The 19,918-nt window shown below is 40.3% G+C and overlaps 3 protein-coding genes across 5 annotated transcripts in view; 2 read left to right on the forward strand and 1 right to left on the reverse strand.

Annotated features, from left to right (window-relative positions):
• Positions 1-2,328, forward strand: part of LOC107101433 (SRSF protein kinase 1-like) — a 20,472-nt gene extending 18,144 nt beyond the window's left edge. For 2 of the 3 annotated variants that reach the window (XM_015400350.1, XM_015400352.1), the window contains 2 exons: positions 600-692; positions 926-2,328. In XM_015400350.1, coding sequence (XP_015255836.1) covers positions 600-692; positions 926-1,110 — 278 coding nt within the window. In that variant the 3' untranslated portion in view covers positions 1,111-2,328. The remainder of the gene's footprint in view (positions 1-599; positions 693-925) is intronic. The other variant, XM_015400351.1, reaches the window with a different exon arrangement.
• Positions 2,329-3,088: 760 nt separating this feature from the next.
• Positions 3,089-12,003, forward strand: LOC107101428 (kinetochore protein Nuf2-like). The gene is made up of 13 exons (XM_015400340.1): positions 3,089-3,306; positions 5,249-5,323; positions 5,595-5,671; positions 5,784-5,845; positions 6,579-6,676; positions 9,108-9,181; positions 9,256-9,349; positions 9,422-9,484; positions 9,559-9,696; positions 9,774-9,914; positions 10,071-10,246; positions 11,531-11,666; positions 11,750-12,003. The coding sequence occupies exons 1-13, from the start codon at positions 3,094-3,096 to the stop codon at positions 11,855-11,857; spliced, it is 1,455 nt and encodes a 484-aa protein (XP_015255826.1). The 5' UTR covers positions 3,089-3,093; the 3' UTR covers positions 11,858-12,003.
• Positions 12,004-13,671: 1,668 nt separating this feature from the next.
• On the reverse strand, positions 13,672-19,546 carry LOC107101430 (tetraspan membrane protein of hair cell stereocilia homolog). Its single transcript, XM_015400341.1, has 3 exons — positions 18,973-19,546; positions 14,986-15,222; positions 13,672-14,352 (listed from the first exon to the last, which is right to left on the reverse strand). Exons 1-3 carry the CDS (start codon positions 19,373-19,375, stop codon positions 14,342-14,344), a joined length of 651 nt encoding a protein of 216 aa, XP_015255827.1. The 5' UTR covers positions 19,376-19,546; the 3' UTR covers positions 13,672-14,341.
• Positions 19,547-19,918: the final 372 nt, after the last annotated feature.

Consider the following 19,918-nt stretch of genomic DNA (forward strand, 5'->3'; position numbering starts at 1 on the left):
TTTTCTTGTGTTTCTTGTGAATTTGGTCTTAAATTTTTATTTCAAGTGGCATTAAAAACTCTTAAAAAGTCTTGAATTTTACTTGCCTTATACTGTAGGAACCCTGTTAAGGAGCTACGTTATTGCAAGGTTTAAACTAGCAGTGACATTTAGAAAAACTAACAATCAAATAAGTTTATTTTTATTTAAAAATGTATGATTTTTAGGATATAATCGCTAAAAGAATAAAGACGCTTATTGATAATACTTGGTAATTATTAGTTAAAAATAAATATGAAACCCGTCTTGATATAGGTTCACACCAAATGCACCAAATTCTTCTCCTGGCTTTGTTTACGCTGATGACCTGACACTTCAGCTCCCTGTGATCAATCAATCATCTGTTTGTATGGCAAGTTAAATTTACATTTAATCAGTTAGGTTAAATATCTGGTATTACCACCGACATATCTATGACATCATTCTGACTAGGCAGACCTGCAGATTCAGATGTAATTAGGTTTTGACTGGGCAAAATCTGACAGCTCTCGATGTATGTGCAGTACGACGCTCTGATGTGATCTACCTGCTCACACTGTATGTCTAAAAACCATCTCCAGATCACATAGCGCTTATCATCGAATTGCTTGGCAAGGTTCCTCGGAAGCTGATCGTGGCGGGCAAATACTCCAAGGAGTTCTTCACCAAGAAAGGTAAACACCCCCCCCGCCACCAACATTCTGCTGTAGCTACATCCTGTTTCAGTTGTAAATCTGCTCAGGTATTTGGTAAAAAGATACCATTTAGGGAAAAAAATGAACAGCCTTGAGGGATACACCATCTCCTCACTTCTGGACAAAACATGCAAATGAAATGGATTGCAGCTGTTTGATGTTTGACTGTGATGAAGCTCTGTAATCAGGCTTATATAACATGTTTCTCCCAGGCGACCTGCGACACATCACCAAGCTGAAGCCGTGGGCTTTGTTCGACGTCTTGGTTGAGAAGTACGAGTGGTCCAAGGAGGAGGCCCACTCTTTCAGCAGCTTCCTGCTGCCCATGCTTGACCTGGTGCCTGAGCGGAGAGCCACAGCGGCTCAGTGCCTCTCCCATCCATGGCTCACTTCCTAAAGTCTGCATACTGCTACCCTTTTATATTGTGAAAGGCCCCAGCCAGCGAATGCATTCGTGTCTGCAAGCAGGATCCTCCTCGTGCTGATGTACGTCTATCTTCCTGCAAACATCCAACCAACGAAGAGGAAAACTGTCCAGGATTTGTTCTTTTATGGATTTCAATTATTGGAGTACCTTCAGTTATCCTCTCTGTTTGTATTTAAAATGAATTTGCATCCGTCTCCCTGTTTTTTTGTTTTTTTGTTAGTTTTTTTTATTTTATTTTTCTCTTCAAGAACTGAAAATTTGCACCTTTCCAACAGAAACTGAAATGTTAAGCCATTGAAGCTGCAGTGCGTTGTATAGTTCACAGTTGAGCCGATTCTCTGCCAATCTTCATGTGCCAGCTTTTACACCCTTGGCCTAAAACATTGTGGTTATAATTTAATCATATGCGATGCTCATTAGATTATAAAGTCGATTATCTTCAAGTTCTGTCTTCTGAAGATTTATCTTCGCCGTGAACAAAGGGGATTTAAAAAAAAAAGTTTTTGTACATTTTTACACAGGCAGGATTAGAAGACAGATATTAAAGGCAGTGTGCATCAGTGACATGTTTCCAATCGCGCACTTTGACATCAATGCTTGTTATCTTTGAGTGATTTCCAGGATTCTGCATTATTCCACAGTCTCTTGGAATTTGATATTAGAGTGTGATAATGGATTGTTTTGGGAGTTTTTTTTTTGAATGGACCACTTTAAAGACTATTACACATTGTTGCATTTTCGGACAGTCCAGTCAAACCGCATGTGGATGAGCATCCACTGTTCAGTACGTCGTACCAAAGAGTTTGGCTTGATCCAGGTTCTGAAGGCGGCGAGTAGCAAAGCGGGCTTCATTTGAAGGGCTGAAAAATGTTTTTTTGTGATCTGATCATAAATGTAGGTTCCGCTGTGCAAAACTTTCATATGAATGTGCTGGTTTAACAAAAGATTGTACTAAAGGCATTTATTGTTTCATTGCTTTAAATGTCTTCAGGTGTCATACAGTTTTTTTTTAATTAGTTTCTGATGTCTCTGTCTTCCATTTTCTTTATTTCTCCCTGTAGATTGTAAGAATAAAAACTTTGCCAAATTAGTTTGCCTCCTCAGTTGGAAGATTTCATAAACTCTTTACTGTCAAAATACGTGATGTTTTCAAATACATTTATTTTAAAACAAATTACTTTAGTTAAATTCTTCCACAGACATTTTTTTTATGGTCCCTAGCAAAAATACATTTGAAATTCAGATCTTCAAGTGGCTGGTTTTTTTCTTATCATTGTTTCTTCTCCTACTCAACCTCAAAACTGTCTCCAAAAATCTCTTTCTGGACATTTTTACAGTCCTAACCACCTCTTGTATTTAATAATAACCTGAGATCTGGGATTTCTTTAACATTTTAAAAGCTTTATTTCAGCCTTTAATGACTTATGGAGTTTACCTTCTCTCATCTTTATACCTTGATTCACAGACTGAAAAATTGAACTTCCAAACTCTAATCCAATTTTTTCCAAACTGATCACTTTTCTAAAGGTTTCCTCATCAGCTTTATTTATTCAGTCACTCTAAAATTTGAGTAAATTGGTTTTATATTTTTAACATGGTTTATTTTTGCTAAGATTTTTTAAATAAAATCTTTAATTTATTTATCTATTATCTGTAATAAATCCAAATTATATCCAGTCCACAGGAAGGAGGGAATAAATACCGACTAGTTTCAAAGGGGATCTGAGAACAAAATGATCCAGATCTGGTTAATTTATACAATTCAATTATTTTTTTAAAGAGGATAAATGATAAAGTGTTTTTGTCCGGTTTTTGTTCCGATTTTGAATGAACATTATAAAGTTTTCCATCTTTTTATCACACTAGCTTCTACTCCTCCTGTCCAACTGGGGGCGCTAGTGAGATAAGTAATTCAGAGGATAATACCACAAAGAAAGAAAAAGAACCAATCAAATGAAAGCAAGCTTCAGTTTTTGCAAGGCGCCAGTTTTGTTTTTGTCTACAAGTTTGACGGCTGCAGGTTCGCTAGCAGATTCGGTCGCCATGGCGGATAACACTTTCCCAGTCTACGATGTGGACTTTATCGTGAACTATTACCGCAGTGAGGTTCTGACCGGCCAGGAGGCCCGAAAGGTCAGCAAAGGAGACCTGAGCCCGGTCCCCAAGGTAGGTTTGTTCTGACCGCCCGGAGGTACCGGACCGCGGTCTGCTTCTCGGTTCGGACCTTTTGACCACAGTTATATACATTTTTTTTTTTATTATAAAGTGACCAAAGACCACACTCATGAGAATCCAGAGTGGAATAAAGGTGACAACCACCGGAAGCATAAACAATTAAAAGCAAATGTAAAAATATAAACCTTAAATAACATGCTGCTGTCATTTTGCACACCTCTGATGTTGCTGCTATTTTCATATTACTGTAAAAATGTCCACAGCTGTTTATTGGTTATTATATTACACTGGTTAGTGGTTATTTATTCTCAAGATGTACAGTTTTTTTATATTGTTAAAACACTTTACAGTGCAGTATTTTATTGTTTATCTTTTAATTATTCACTATCATGTTATTCTTATAGGTTTTTCTAAGGTCCACATTTGTTTTCTGTTCTACTCTATTCTATAAGAAGGGGTAGAAAGATATAAGTAAATCTAAACGGTGTATGTATAAAAGTATATCTGCAAAATCTCTTATGGTGTATTCAACAACAAATACTTAGTAAAGCAAATTGTGCAAAAAATAAAATAAAAATTCAAAGGTAAATTAGATAGTCAAATGAAGAAATAAACATTAACAAGGATTAATTATGCACATCAATATACTAACATTAAAGATGATCATTTATGCTCTTTTCAGAACTAGATTTTGTGTTTTATGAGGTTAAGAGAAAATTATTTGTCTCTAAAAGTCATCTAGGAGTCTTCAGTGAAATCATAGATAACTATTTTAATAAAAACTTAATAATCAATTTCGGTAGATATTAGCACTTGTAAATATCAATTTTTATGCAGAATAATTGTTGATAAAAGTAGGTAAGTAATGACGATGGAAGAGATGTTTGCCCCAGAACTCACTACCTTTAATCTAGAAAGCATGAATGTTGAAAATATGCATCTATTTGTTAGCAAAGGCTGTAGGAAAGTATAGTTTGTTTTTGTTTAGAAAATTGGCTGTTGTGCTTGTTAATTGTCCTGTTGCAATAGATTGACCCTGAGGTTCTGGTGTCTATCCACTTTCAGCCACCCCTCAGTGTACATTGGTTATTGCCTGGCCACCCTTATAAAAATATTCTGGCTACGCCTCTGAGTATATTTATTACATTTTTAAATGCTATGATTGTAGGGAGAGTTTTGGTAAGAGGACCATATTAATTATATTATTAATTGTAAATTCTATTAGATTATCTTGGGCAATAATATCAAATTTCATTGCAGAGGGAGAGAGAATATTTGTGTTTTAAGATTTAGAGAATAAGCAATTATAAACTGAGGATACAATTGTTTTTGCTTTTACTACAATAAAAAAAAAAAGTTCAGTTCATTGATCTTCTTGCTCACATAGATGACATTTCGCTACAGTGAGTTTGAATTTGGAGCACATGAATTCATTGGGAGGATAAATTGAAGGTAATTTAAGGTTGTGAAATGAATCTCTTTATATTTTGGCGGAATAACAAATTTAAGACATTTGGTTCTCAATGCACAGACATTTTTGGGCTATTTAAATAGGAAAAGTCTTTTCATCGGATTACGATATAAGATATTTGTTGTTAAAAAGATGTGTTAGCATTTTTCATCTTTTATACAGATTCCTTTAATAAATGTATTTTTAAGTTTAGGAACTGGAATATTACTGAGGCAACCTTGAACTAAATTGATCAATATTTTTGGGATATAATTTATAATTTGTCCATATTCCAGGGAAGAGAATTTGGCATTATATTGAATATTTCAATCATCCAGTGAGAGTAACTCTCCATCACTTCTCACTGCTGTTCTGGGTGCCAATAAAAAATTTTGAGGAGCTTCAACAGCACTACCGTATCATATTTAGTCTACCTCCCAGCAGCTTCTCTGCAGCCTGCTAAGTGTTTCTTCTTCTCTGCAGCCTGAAGTGGTTCAGACCATCTACATGAGGGTCCTGTACCTGGTGTCGCGCTTTGGACCAGAGTGCCACTCCATGGTGAGTCCATCCTGTAGTTCAGGGGTCTCCAACCCTGGTCCTCCAGATCTGCTGTTCTCTAGATGCATCTCTGCTCTAATGACTGGATCATTGAGCCTTTAACAAACCTGATGGTAAAGAGATAACTCAGTCATTTGGTTCAGCTGTTGGTGCAGGGATGCATCTAGAACCTGCAGGTCTGTAGATCTGGAGGACCAGGTTATTATCAGTAGATGGTGTTTTTTGGGGGAAGTCGCCCTTTAATTAAGCCATGGCTCTGTGTCTCCAACAGGTTCCCCTGTCAGAGGACATCCAGAACCCGACCTATCATGAGGGGGCTGCTGCCATCCTTAGCCTCTTCAACCGCATGTGAGCTTTCTGTACTTTAGGTCGTCCTGCTGCTAAAATGTCTGGATGTGTCTAAGGAGCTGCTCTGCTCTGGAAGCTCTTCATCTGTTCTTTCTACTGTGATGTTTTTTAGGAAGCAGTTCCTGCAAATGTGCCTGATGTACGACTTCTCCCTCAATGATCTGCTGGCTCCCAGTAAGTCTTCCTGCAGCCCATAACCTCAACTACTGGTTCCTTTCAGAGTTCATGCTCGAGCTGCAGGACTCTGGCAGGATAGGGTCCCCAGGATCTTCTGCTTTCTCCTCTGCTCATCCTGGAGAAGCTGAATTCATCCTGAAATGTGTTAAATGTTCTGGAGAAATTCAAAGACATGATCCTCCCAGTGTTGTCTGCCTGCTCTAAAGGGAGCAGGTGTATGATGGCATCATCACATCAAACTGCAGGGCGTCCCGAAAGCTCCTGGTATGATTCTCGGATGGACCAGAAGAAGGCTCTCTGTCATTGAGGACCGTTGGTACCAGAACCAGTCAGGAGGTCTTCCTCAACACTGAAACCGGCAAATAAGCTGATACTCCTGCTTGAAGATCTTCTTCATCCCTAACCATAGATCTCTGACATTTCTAGCCTCTTCCTGTCATCCTCTTTGCTTTCATTGATTTTTTTTTTTCTTGAAGATGCTTCTATATATTCTTAAAAAATCCTGTCTCCCTCGTGAGGCTCTGTATTATTTACCAGTTTCCTTACATCACTGTTGATCCAGGGTTGGAGGAACATCTCACTGTTCTGGTGGGGAAGGTTATAATCAGAGTTGGTCTGTGCTAAAGTTAATGTTTCCATTCATTTTTCAGGTTTTATTTCTGTTTTATTAGGTGATGCTGATCTGTTAAATGGGTCTGAACCTTCAGTGATTCAGGTTTTGTTTTTGCAGAGAAACAGCGGACTCTGGTCATTTTGAGCGCCATCATGAACTTTCTGAAATTCAGGAAGGAGAGGCTGGAGAGGATGCTGGAGACGCGCGCTGTGCTGGTAGGTTGGACGTAAACGCACATGAATGACGTTGGTCAAATTGTGAATATAGTAGGGATGGAACGGTTGATGAAAACCGTCCGAACCGTTCGATTCGACTGTCTCGGTTCGGTTCGCGTGTGTTGCGTTCGGTTCATGCGCTGCTCCTTTTTCTCATATGCAAAGCGTTTACACTCCAGAGCAGAAGGTGGCGGTATTGCGACCAAAGCCAACCACCAGTAGTAAACAAGAAGAAGAAGAAGCGAAGCAGCTTAGCCGGGTGTAGCAGAAAAAAATCAGTTGTTGTGGAGAATTGTGTGGGTATGGTGAGTGGGAAAGAACTGGAGTTGGAAGACGCGCCAGCAGCACTTTATAGGTCTGCTGTATGAAAAGAAAAGAAAGTTGTGGATAAAAGTGCAACAGTGTGTAAGCATTGTGCACACGTTTTCTTTATGCTAACAGCAACACGACCAACATGTCAGGCTAACAATCAACATAAACCGAACCGAAAACAAAACGAACAGAACTGTGGATTTTGTGAACCGTTCCACCCCTAGACTATAGTCCTCAGGAAAACAATGTAGCTAACGCTCTTCATTATAAAAACCCAGAATGTATGGAGGTGAGAACATTAGAATGTGTCACCCTGAGACCAGAGAAGAAATGATGGACTGTTGTTGGGCTGTAATAATACTGTCTGTCAAGCAGAGTATACTGGAAAACTGTTTGCTCTTAACGGCGGCTGGGAAGTCAGGAGGTCCATATGCCAACTAGGGTACTAAAATTTAAAACTCAAGTTTTATATCCAGGAACATATCCAACACTAAAACCACTTACGATATCATGAGGATAAAACAAACATAGAAAAGCTTTTTCAGTCTCACCATGGACCATGCCTTTTTCTCAGAAACACAGATGCTAGTTCAACAACCCAGAAATATGCAAACCTTGTCCTAGTATTGATAACACACCAAATTAGTACACACTATAATCCAGATGCAGCTTTTGAGTATCAATACTTTTGACAATGCTAACAGCATTGATGCTAGCTGCTCTCTAACTGCCAGCACTGATGATGGCAACCAGGAACGGGTAAAGATTAGAAGCATTTCCACGGCTGTGTCCATCACCAGCTCTAACCCTGGAGGAAGAAGGTACAGGAACCACTCTGATGGTCTCACTTCTTCTGTTGTAAATAATGATGCTTATTACTGTCAATAGTAATCAAGTACTTTAGGAATCTCTTCACTTCTAATCCGGCTGCAGTTTAAGCAGATGTGAGTCAGAAATATTTCTGGTCTTTGCTCCAATTCAGTCCGATCCGAAGGGAAACTGCTTCTTTCCTCAGATTGTCAGTATGGTTCTGATTTTTTTGCATGTGGGAGTTTCTATATAGTTGCCAAATAAACCCCACCCCCTTTTCTCCACGTCGAGGCCATGTTCTATCTTCCCTAATGAGACCTTTCATACCGACCCAGAGACGTTGTTCTGATCCGACAAAGCAGCAGTGCTGCATCTTAGTGGTTAGAAAAAAACCCTGTTGACTATCGGTCACTTTGGTCCAACAGACCATCCTGTTGGGAATCATCCAGAATCAAATGACTCACCCTTAGAACCAACCAGCTTTGAAACCAGTGCCAGGTGATCCAGGCCCAAAGGAATCCCAACGTATTTCTGACCCTTATCTGCTAATAACTGGGTTCCCATCTTAAAAATTATGAAATCTGATGTCATAGGTCTTAAATAATGTCCCATAGCATATTATTAGCCTACGGAGCAGCCAGGCTAAGTGCTGGTTGACTATTAGAAATGGGTCGGTTGAGATCACTCCCGGGCTAGGTAGCTAACTAGCTAGCTGCTATTAGCTCGCGATAGTGACACAAAGCTAGGGTTGGACTCTTGGACACTAATGGGTCTGTGTTTACTTGGCAATTGAAATCTTTTTTTTTTTCTCCGTATTCCAGGATTATATTTTATTCTCAGTGGTCTTTAAAAGATCTGAAATGTAACTTTTAGAAACTTGTAGAAATCCTGCAATAAGGAGGTAAATGGTTTTAAAATGTGTTTTAGCTGGCTGGCTAATGATGATGATGATTGCAGCGTGACCGGTGTCTGCGGGGAAATGTTCTGTACAGAACCCTGGAGAGTGTTCCAAAACATCAGCAAACTCTGAACCAAACCAGGTCCAATCCTGGAGAACTACACTCAGCAGCCTATAGGGGCTCAGTACCCGGTCACTTGCAGTGGAACCAACAGATGTTAAGATAAGAATTTAGCCTTCTGGTTCCGGCATCATTTTACTGTCATTCTGCATACTTTCCCTGAGGTGTGATGTTCAAAATATTAACGGTTCTGGCTGAAGCTGGAATAGAACCTATTAGAAAGTTCTGGATGGAGCTAAAACTGCTTGGTCCAGCAGAACCTGGCTAACGCTTCTCCTCTCTGCCTGCAGAGGGCAGCCAAGGAGAAGCAGGAGCTTTTCAACAAAGGCATCAGAGACCTGGAGAAGAAGATCCAGCTCCTAACGTAAGTATCCTCCAGAACTTATTTGGATCCCTCTTAGTTTTTCTGTAACCCGTTTGTTTCTGATCCGGATCCAGGACCATCCCCCCAGAGCAGCAGGCTGAGGCTGACCGGCTGGCAGCTGATCTCTCCGAGCTGCAGGCCAACATCCGGCAGGAGTACAAGGAAGGGGTAGGTTCTGGGGGGAAGGTGGGCAGTTCTGGGGGACGGTGGGCGGTTTTGATCCAGTGGCTCTCCTTTCAGAATGCCATCAGTGAAAGTGTTGCGGAGCTGAAGGCCAAGATGGCGGAGAAGCAGCAGAGGCTGGTAGGGGATTCACACCCAAACATCTGCAGGCTTCTCGTGATCTTGGCGTGTTCCTGAAAATGTGTGTGGCTCAGGCCCAGGTGAAGGTGGAGGTCGGTGAACTGAAGGAGGAGATCACCAAGATCAAGTCTCAGATTGTGGAGTCTCCAGAGGAGCTGAAGAGCCAGATGGAGAAGATGAGGGAGACTGTGAAGAACATCAAGAAGTCCATTGTGAGTGGAGGCCTGGTTCTGCTGAGATGATGAGGGGCAACAGAGGGCTGGCTGTGACTCGTTTGCTTCTGTTCCAGACTGACACAGACGAGTGTGTGATGGAGATGCAGAACCGGGTGGAGAGCGTGAAGCACGCCGAGGCTCAGTTCCAGCAGTTAATCGTCCTCCTGCAGGACCTGGAGAGAGGCCTGAATGCCAACAAGCAGCTTCAGGATGAGGTAGGCTGCTGCACAGGTCCAGCAGTGGGTGGTTCTGGCTCGGTCCAAATGCTGCTTTTCTCTCACAACTTTGCTATAAATTGACATTGAGCTGCTGTTAGATTGTGGAGATGCCACCAAATGTCATGTTAACCTGTTGACTAATGACAACCGCAGTACCAGATGTTGGTGAGCCAAAACGAGAAGATGGAGAAGGAGATGAAAAATCTCTGCATCGAGGAGACGCAGCTGAAAGAAGCCCTGGATATAAGGCGGGACAAGGAGTGCAAACAGAGCATCCGCAGACAGAAGAGGAGGGAGATGAAGGAACAACACGTCCAGGGGGTGTTGGGGTACGAGCTTCAACTCCTCCCCTTAATACCATCGGCCTGATGCCACATGTCCAAACATGAAGTTAATCTGCCTAAAGAAGCAGAGCAGGACCGTGCTGTCACCAGTTAGCTTAGCAACTCGTAAGCAGAGTTCTGCTGCTCTGAAAACTTTGAAAATCTAGGTTTATTGTAAATGAAGGTCAACTGCAGGTCATGTTTAGCAAATCTTAGGGCCCTGTCACACCTTTCCGATTTACACAGCGTATGCCTGACGTCCCAGAATCTCCTAAAACGCTGGCATACGCTGAACTTTCGATGAATTTTTTTTTAAGTTTGGGCTTAAACATAGCATATTCAAACGAGTCCAGGGCTTATGTCCAACGACAGTTTAACTTATGCATAATTCACGGCAGAGTAATTCCCATTAAAAAGCATCGCCCGGTCTGCATAAATAGATGTCTTTGATCACGGTATTAACCTAGCTGCGGTTTACCAATTGCCCCAAGAAAAAAAGGTTTGGAGTCGCAGCAGTCGAGCACATCAGATACGTTGATATGCGTTGGAGATAAGCTCTTGATAAGTTATGCACAAGTTACTCATAGGTTTTGGATAAGCTAGACGCCACAACTTATGAGTAAGTCAAACTTAACGTACGTCAACGATCAAATAAATTACCTGAAACTTATGCCCCAATTAACTTATGCTGGAATACGTTGAGAAATTTTAAGCATGCTTAATTTCTCCACGTACTTGCCGTATGTCGACATGTTTCAGCACGCTCATAACTTAAACTAAACGTACCCATAACGTATCCAACGCATTCCAGCGTTTTTGCCAGATTTTTCGTACATCAGGAATACATTGGATAAAATCGTCAAGGTGTGACAGCGCCTTTAGAAGTAAAAGGAAAAACCAAACTAGCATAAACACAAATGAGATCCAAGGTAGAGAATATAAGCAGAACTCTTCCCCAGGAACAATCTTTATTTAAACTTCACATTGCTAATCAGCTAAAGGGTCAGTACCTTTATATCAGAATATAATATCAGAATCAGAATTTATTCATCCCTTGCAGGAAATTCTTTTCTTGCAGTGCAACATTTTACAGAAGAGAGAAGCCTAAGATTGTCAGTACAAAAGAGCAAAATAAAATATAAAATAGTAAGACAGAATAAAATTAGTAAAATTACAACCTTCACATATAAAAAGTTGATAAAATATAGGAATGTGGTACCTATGCATCCCTACATGATGTAGAACTACACAAAAGCATCATTTAAGGGCCTAATGTGAGCTGTTTTCCAGGCAGTGTGACCAAATCCACCAGAAAAGGGAGGAGATGGCAGATAAAATCCAACAGATTAATGGAGAGACCCAGCAGATGAAGGCCAACATCAAGAGCCTGAGAGAGGTCTGCAGCATAGAGACGGAGAAGGCCCAGGTAAGCCGCACATGAGGGGCATCTGAGGCATTTAATGCGGAGATCTTCATGCCTCCACCTGCTTCCTGTGTCTGTGTGTCCAGGTGCTGTACGACACCCTGATGGCCTCCATAGATGAACTGAACAAAAAGATCGAGGTGCACTTGGAAGACCTGAAACTGAACCTCAGCAAGTACTCTGACTCCATCTGATGCAGCGTGGGTCCCATGTTCACCGAGGAATTTAGATCAGGGGTTGTCTACTGCTTCATGTCAAGTCCAGAAGCAAAACTGTTTATATTTTATTTAGAACCTGTAAAATAAAAGGTTTCAGTTTCACCAAATCAGAATCAGAATTGCTTTTTTTAATCCCTTGTTGGAAATTCTTGCGGTGCAAACTTTTACAGAAGAGACAAATATAAGATTGTAAATTCCAATAAGATACAAGTATAAAATAAGGATAAGAACAAAACCAGATAGGTAGAAGAATAAAATAATGATTACAGTATGTACAATCAACAGTATTCACAATGCTGCTCAATACCAAATTACAGCATTGTAAATACTTTCGATTGTGTATGTATAATATATATACACATAGTGTAGTCCCTCCCACTAAGCATGCTTGTAGCAACAGTGGAGAGGAAAAACTCCCTTTTAACAGGAAGAAACCTCCAGCCGAACCAGACACTGTGTGAGCGGCCATCTGCCGAGGCCGACTGGGGTTCAAGGAGACAGAAGCAGACATACAGTAAGGAAACATACAGCCAGGCAGATGAGCTCCAAACCAGGTCCCAGAGGATGAAGAGAGCACATCTAGACACAGTCAGAGAAACATGACTACACTGAAAAACAGGCCGATCTCCAACATCTATAAACAATGGTGTTGATGGCAGCAGCACAGCTGATATTTCTCTCCAGGATGGAGTCACAGCCAAACGGGAACAAACCAGATGAAGCTACTATGAGAAAAAGCAAAGAGAGCAAAACGTTAGAGATTGAACTAACGAATACTGCAGAATGGGAGAATAAAGATAGAATGATGATAAAGGGGGTCCCTAAAGGCCCATTCATACCTCACGTAAAAGACGGATACGGATACGTGTGGAGTGTTTCATAAGTTCTAACCGTCGATTTCGTCCGTACTTTGACACGAAAATTGGGAGCTTACGCTTACGGACGATACGGAGCAATACTACCGGAAACGGTGGGGGCGCTATTGAGTTTTTAGTACAAAATGTCAACAGAATCAGGTCTTGGACCATCGCCATGTTTTGATCGATGACGAATCATTGGCGCCCAGCACTGCCACCTAGAGGAAATACGGGTTATTGCGCACCTCAACGGACGGAGGTATGAAGGAGTCAACGGATAGAACGTACGGATAGAAATACGGACGTGCAGGCCAAACGTGAGGTATGAATGGGCCTTAAGTTCTCCAGAAGTCTAAGCCTATAGCAGCAACTATAGAGATAGCTCAGGATAACCTGAGCCACTCTAACTATAAGCTTTATCAAAAAGGAAAGTTTTAAGCCTAGCCTTAAAAGTAGACAGGGTGTCTGCCTCACGGACTAAAACTGGTAGTTGGTTCCACAGGAGAGGAGCCTCATAACTAAAAGATCTGCCTCCCATTCTACTTTTAGAAATTCTAGGAACCACTAGTAAACCTGCAGATTAAGAGCAAAGTGCTCTGTTAGGAACATAAGGAACAATCAGATCTCTGATATCAGATGGAGCTTTGCCATTTGAGACTTTATATGTGAGAAGGAGGATTTTAAATTCTATTCTGACAAGTAAAGTACACCCCACTGTTAGAAATTACACCTTTCTATCTACCTTCTGTCTTGGGGTGTATTCTGATTACTGTGTCATTGTACTTTTCTGCTGTGATAATCACTGATTTTAGATGTCCATTCATATATATATATATATATATATATATATATATATATATATATATATATATATATATATATATATATATATAAAGTGAGAAATCAGCCCAGAACTAAAGAGGAGGAGCTGGTCAATGACCTGAAAAGAGCTGGGACCACCGTTTCCATGGTTACTGTTTGTAATACACTAAGACGTCATGGTTTGAAATCATGCATAGCAGGAAAGGTTCCCCTGCTTAAACCAGCACATGCAGTACCAAAATATAACTTTTGATCAAAATTCCACCAACTGTGTTTGGAGAAAGAAGAATGATGAGTACCATCCTAAGAAAACCATCACTACTGTGAAGCATGGGGGTGGTAGCATCATCCTCACCTCAGAGAAATCCTCAAAACCTCAATGAATCAATACAAAAAGCTGAGCAGTAGTTATTGGAATAGTTTGATTAGCCAAACACCAATACATTTTTACTAATAGGAAAAAAAAACTTCTAAAGACTGGAAACAATTTCAAATCTGTGAGAAGTATGAATAATTTGGACCTTAGCTGGAAATCACCATTATAGACGGTGTTGTAAGGTCACAACAGCTTGAAAAAAATAATAATCAAATCGTTTAAACTATTAATCCTTTTTATAAAAGCAAGGCTGCATTGAAGCAAGAAGTGGAGCTCCATCTAAATTCCACTGGATTTGTTTTTGGAAGAAGATCAAGTTTTTTGGCTGCCAATGATCAAAGGTCCTTAGAGTTCATGTCGATGTTGAGTTGGTTGCATCTCCTCGCTCAGTTGTCCAGCAGGGATTTACCCGTTATCTGTTGTAGAGAGAAAAATCAAAATTGTGAACTTATATTTACTCGCTTTAGTCATCAGGATTATTTTTTATCATTAATAGCATAATAAAAAGCCATAATGCCTTGAATTTCAGAAATAGTTACAGGAAGTAGACACAGAAGGTGGTCATGGCCAAGCTGTGAACATTAACAATAATTTGTGATGGTTCCTGCAGATCATCTTTTGCGATTCACTGGTATTTGCTTCTCTCAAAATATGTTTTGCATCAAAGTTAACTCAGTTACAGAGTTTCATGAAAATCTGTTTAAGTGTTTAAGAGCGTTTCCTTTCTAGTTTGAAAGACTGTCAGATGCCATAACCAGGTTGATCTCTTTGTGAAGCCAACAGTTATGTCCTTTGGTTCTGGCTCAGCTCTACTCGCTAAATTTAGTCTTAATCAGACTTTTCTTGCTGTCATTCATACTTTCATATTAATCAGTGGAAAAATTAAGAGCATTCAGGAATGTACAACCAAAAAACTAAAACAAGCCTTGAGTTTTTTTACCGCCTCTTACAGCAATTCCTCCTTAGGATCTTCTTGTCATTTTCCTTCCTACATAAATTTAAACCCCATATTCCTTACCCATCTGCTTTTAGGATTTTTTTCTCCTTACCCTTTCCCTCCACCTGGAAGTCCTCTGGCAGCAGTTTGTCCTGCCGGCTGCCCAGACTGAAGGCCAGAAAGGAGAGGATGAGTGAGTCCATGATGCTGATGATCGCCAGGATGTAGGCCCAGCGCACTGTGCAGTTACCCAGGGTATATTTATCAGTCCGCTGGCCACACATGCGCTTCACTTCCTCAGAGTCCCAACCATCAGGGTAGATCATACAGCCAATCACCATGCATGTACCTGAGAGGTGAGAGCATCACAGTGGTGAGCGGGTTGAATTTTGAACATAAACAAAACTTAATTGTGTGGTGTTATTTTGTACTTATACATTTCAATATGATTCATATGACCTAAGAACTTTTTAGTTATTCTTAAAACCGAACACTAAAATTTATTTTATTTCTTTTTCTTTTTTTCTGTGATCAACCATAAAAAAAAACATTATTTTAATGTGGAGGAAAATGAATCTTCATCTTAAACCTTTTATTAGAAAAGTTATTTCCTCCACCCTTTGTTCAGTGTAGCCAAATGTCATCAGAACATAATAAAACGGTTCAACTGTTTATATTTATGTATAAATACAGCAGTTTCCTAAGGGGTTTTGAGTTTTGTTTAAAGGAAAAAAAAATAGAGAAGATGCATGTAAACTTGGCTTGGGAATACTTTTCTTCATCAAAGATGGTGGGTTAACCTTAATACAGAAACATGTGAAGGGCTGGGAAAATTCAAGAACAAGTCTACCTGAGCCCTTTCCATTTATTAACAGATCCTGAAGGAGTGGTGGTTTAGCTTTCCAGTGATGTCAAATTTGTGGAAATCAAAGAAACTCCCAGAGTTTTATTGTCATTACACTATCACAGGTACAGAGCAACAAAAATAACTCTGCATTTAACCCATCCCCTTGGGGAGCAGTGGGCTGCAATTGTGCGGCACCCAGGGAGAAGTGTGGGTTACGGGTCGTCCTCAGGGACCCAGAGTGGCAGTACCTGGGAGTTGGGCTTGAATTCAGAATCTCAGGATTCCAAACCCTAACCACTAGGCCGCCACTCCCCAAAGCAGGCATTAGCATGAAGGGTCTTGCCAAAGAACCCACACTGAGAAGCTCATTCCTACCAGCTGGAATACGAACCCAGGATGGTGACTTAGAATCACCCAGGAATCCAGCTGGGTGGTAAACTATTAGTTACAATAACTTTGCATAATTTGCTCCAATACCTCCCCCAGCAGAGCTTGTCAACAGAGGCTTTATGTAAAAAAAAAAAAAACGGCATTAAGTTTCTATAAAAACTGTTATTTACAGCACTGTATTAAAATACTTGTGTTAGATCTGTGCACTCGACAGACAAGGTCTTTAAGATGTCAAAAAACAAATTACCAATAACAAACACACACAAAGAACTAAGTGAAATATAAAATAACATAAAACTGATATCAGTCGTTTATTTATTATCTCTACATGTTTTGGTGTCTGGAAGTTGCTTCATGACTCCAACTTGATCTGAGATTAAAATGTTGGTTAAGTTGTTAAATGTTTTTCAGCAATCAGTTACTTAATAGAAGGGACAATATAGTAAAAAGACATGATCGCTGTGTCTGATCAAAATGTATGAATCGAGGTAAATACTGGCTTTATAGTCACTATATCTATATCCATCTAGTGTTATATCTTGAAGAGTTGAAGACTAATAGGTCTGTATTACCCTCCACAATATTTCATTTTAATCATTGTACTTTATTTGTATCGTACTTTTAACCCCACTTAAAATATGTTGCCTTGGTTCATTTTCCTTAAAGACCGGTAAAAAATAGTTGTCATGTGTGGAAGTATGTGCAGACTACTCGGCACAACAAGTATTACCATTTTTAATCAGTTGTAATTATTAACATGTGCTATTGAGTTTTTTAATACTATGTTAAAAGTTAATTTTTAAAAGCATTTAATCATTCACCTGGTCTGTCCCAGAGTTAAGAATAGAGCAGAGGTTTATCTTTCATCAGCATGTTGACTCCCAAATATACAGGTACAAAGGCCATGGTCATTGCTTGATAATTGAAATCATGCTGTTTCTGCTGGCATCATTGGAAACTATCTTTCCCAGTACTTCTAATAAATGAGAGCCCACAAGAAGGGAAGTCACCAGAGACATAAGCATACACACATCCTTCATATTAATTTGTTTTGCAACTTTAAAACCAACCAGTTCATACATTATTAACACTACAGACAGACAGCCAGGTTGGTGCCCTCTCCCTTTAAGATGATGAGGTGAAATATGACTCTCTCAGATCTTTCTGTCTGATGCTTACAAACACTTGAATTACCCAGCTGATTTTATTATTTTTTTCCCTATAGCAACAATTTCAATAGACGGTTCAATTCAAGCCTTAATGTAGGTCAATCTCTCATTTATTTTGGAATGTGTGCTCATTCATCCAGCATTTAAAAAACAAAAAACAACTGAAACCCAATTGACAGCAGGCGAGTTGAGGCTGAAAAGTGAGAGTAAAGAATGTAACAGCACACCCAGGGTATTCCTCTCATTGCTCGTTTCATTACTTGCACGTCCTTTCACTCGCCGGTACATCTGTTCCCAAGCTGCATCGTGTTTCCAGGACACACTCATGTTTCACCAAAGCCTCTCCATATGCATTTATATGAGGCCCACAAACTCCCAGGTACTTATGTGAAATCCAGTGTTTTTTTTTACATTTATTTCCATGGTCTGACTAACCTTAACCATCATTATCCTGCAGTAAAGAGGTTTAGCTGGTGGCTTACATCTGCAAGGCTTGGACAGTCCTTTTAAACATGGGTGGCATTAGATGTACTGTACTGAAGACATACTAAAGCAATTTCTCATGATGATATCTGCTGGCACTGAAACTTTTTATCTTTACAGTTTTTTTTCTCTTCAGGGATTTGACAGTTGGGTTGTTGCACTTTTTGATTAAGCCATCATAAAAGAGGATCAACTGTAGACCAGGGATCTGCAACCTGCAGGGCCAAAGAAGAAAATGGCTCCCTGGCTTCCCCCTAGGGGTGTAAATTACTCCTCATGGCGATTCCATTCAGTATCAATTTCCTGACCCAACAATTCGATTATTTTCGATACTCAAGAATACACCACAATTCGATTTGATTAATTGTTTTTTTTTTGTGCTTTTTTTGTACCTTACAGGCTAGACAATGTTTCAAATTTAGAATAAATCAATGAAAGCTGGAATATCGTTGTGCATTTTTGTTTGAAAAACAACAGCAAATAACAGAAGTAGCAAAGTTGAACTGCACCTATGCCTGTGAAAACCTCATTCACTGAAAAATAACAAGGCCTCTGTGTTTACCCGAGTGTGTGTGCAAGCGAAAAGAGGATAGTGACTAAAGGAAGTGAGGTAGGAGGGCAAAATAGATTTAGCGCCACCGCAGCATATGTCCAGGAGCAAATGGATAAAAACAGACCAGAGGAAAAACAATTAAAAATGAATCGATACTCTTGCAGAGGTGTCGATGCATCGGATCATCAACTGTTGAATCAATGCATCGATACAAAGCGATTATTATTTACACCTCTACTTCCGCCCTTTATTTATTCTAGAATAACTGCATTTTAAAATTCCAGATGACATGAAACGAAGAATTTGTTCCAGACTGTGGATATGCAAAGCTGGGGATGCAACAAAGAAAGAAATGGTTACCAAGTTGCAGCCTGGATAACCTTTCTGCCTGCTTAGATTATTCATAAACTTCATAGAAGAACTTTTTTGAAAAAAGGTAAAGGGATCTTCATACTTTTACCACATCCAGTTAGGTGTGAAATGTCTCTTTGGTTTAAAGTTTTATGTCTGCACCAGTTTAACATCTCTTTCTGAAATAAATACAGTAATGAAGTGGTTTGATGTACTGCTCTGTGCCATTGCTAATAGTATGTATCCTCCCTGTATTTTTAATATGTTTATGATATCAGACACTTCAAACTTTGATCCAATGCTCACTGGAGGCCAGCTGCATCCACGCGCAGATCTTGTAGACGCTCCCGGCGTTGAAGAAGAAGAAGAGGCTGAAGCAGACGATGCTTCCCACGATCAGCAGCATGGAGATCCCCACGAAGAACATGGCAGTTTTGAAGGCTCCAGACGGGATGGAGCCAAAGTCCAGCGCGCTCCCTTTGCAGGTGAGCTCCGAGGTTAGCGCGTTCCCGATGCAGTAATGAAAAAGGCCGAAGTAACCGGCCTGCGGCGTGTTCACGCTGTCCCCGATCCAATAGGGCTGGATGAACACCACCACCGTAATGACTGCGAAGGTGACGGTGAACACCTGCCACATGACGCCCATGGCCCGGGCGTTGCGCACGTAGTTGGTGTGGTAGATCTTAGCCGCTTCCTGAGCAGGGAGCATCCTGGGAGGAGACTGCTACCTGTTCTTCCAAACGGTGCGTTTAGGTCTTTCTTCTGATGACTCTTCCTCCTAATGTGGATTCAGACGCCTCTCATGTTGACCTAACGGGATTCAACACCACGGACAGCTCCCGGTGCTGAAAGCCCCATCTGCCCCGCTGATGAGTCCCACTTAAACCACAGCATGGGCTGCAGGGGCATTTGGTATATCCCTATGCCTCCAGAGGATATAGTCTCTGTTAGTGGTTTATTTCTTCCCTTGGGAGTCTGTGGTCTTTACCTGATGAATGATTAATGGTTAAAAGATCCGCTGAAGAGTGGGAGACACAGCCTTAGAAAGCCTGGTCAGTGTTTTACAGCCAGCAGCTGCTATACATTTAAACATTATTGATTAACTCTATTTGGAAGGTTAGCTAATCTAAATTTTACGGAAGAGGATTAGGGCCACTGGAAAAATAAAAAAAAGTTAACTGATTTTTTTATTTTATTTCAGTATAGTATGGAAAAAAAAGTCAGAATTCTGACTTTAATGTCAGAATTCTGA

The sequence above is a fragment of the Cyprinodon variegatus genome, unplaced genomic scaffold (assembly GCF_000732505.1).
Source record: "Cyprinodon variegatus isolate N-32 unplaced genomic scaffold, C_variegatus-1.0 Scaffold1094, whole genome shotgun sequence".
NCBI classification, from domain to species: Eukaryota; Metazoa; Chordata; class Actinopteri; order Cyprinodontiformes; family Cyprinodontidae; genus Cyprinodon; species Cyprinodon variegatus.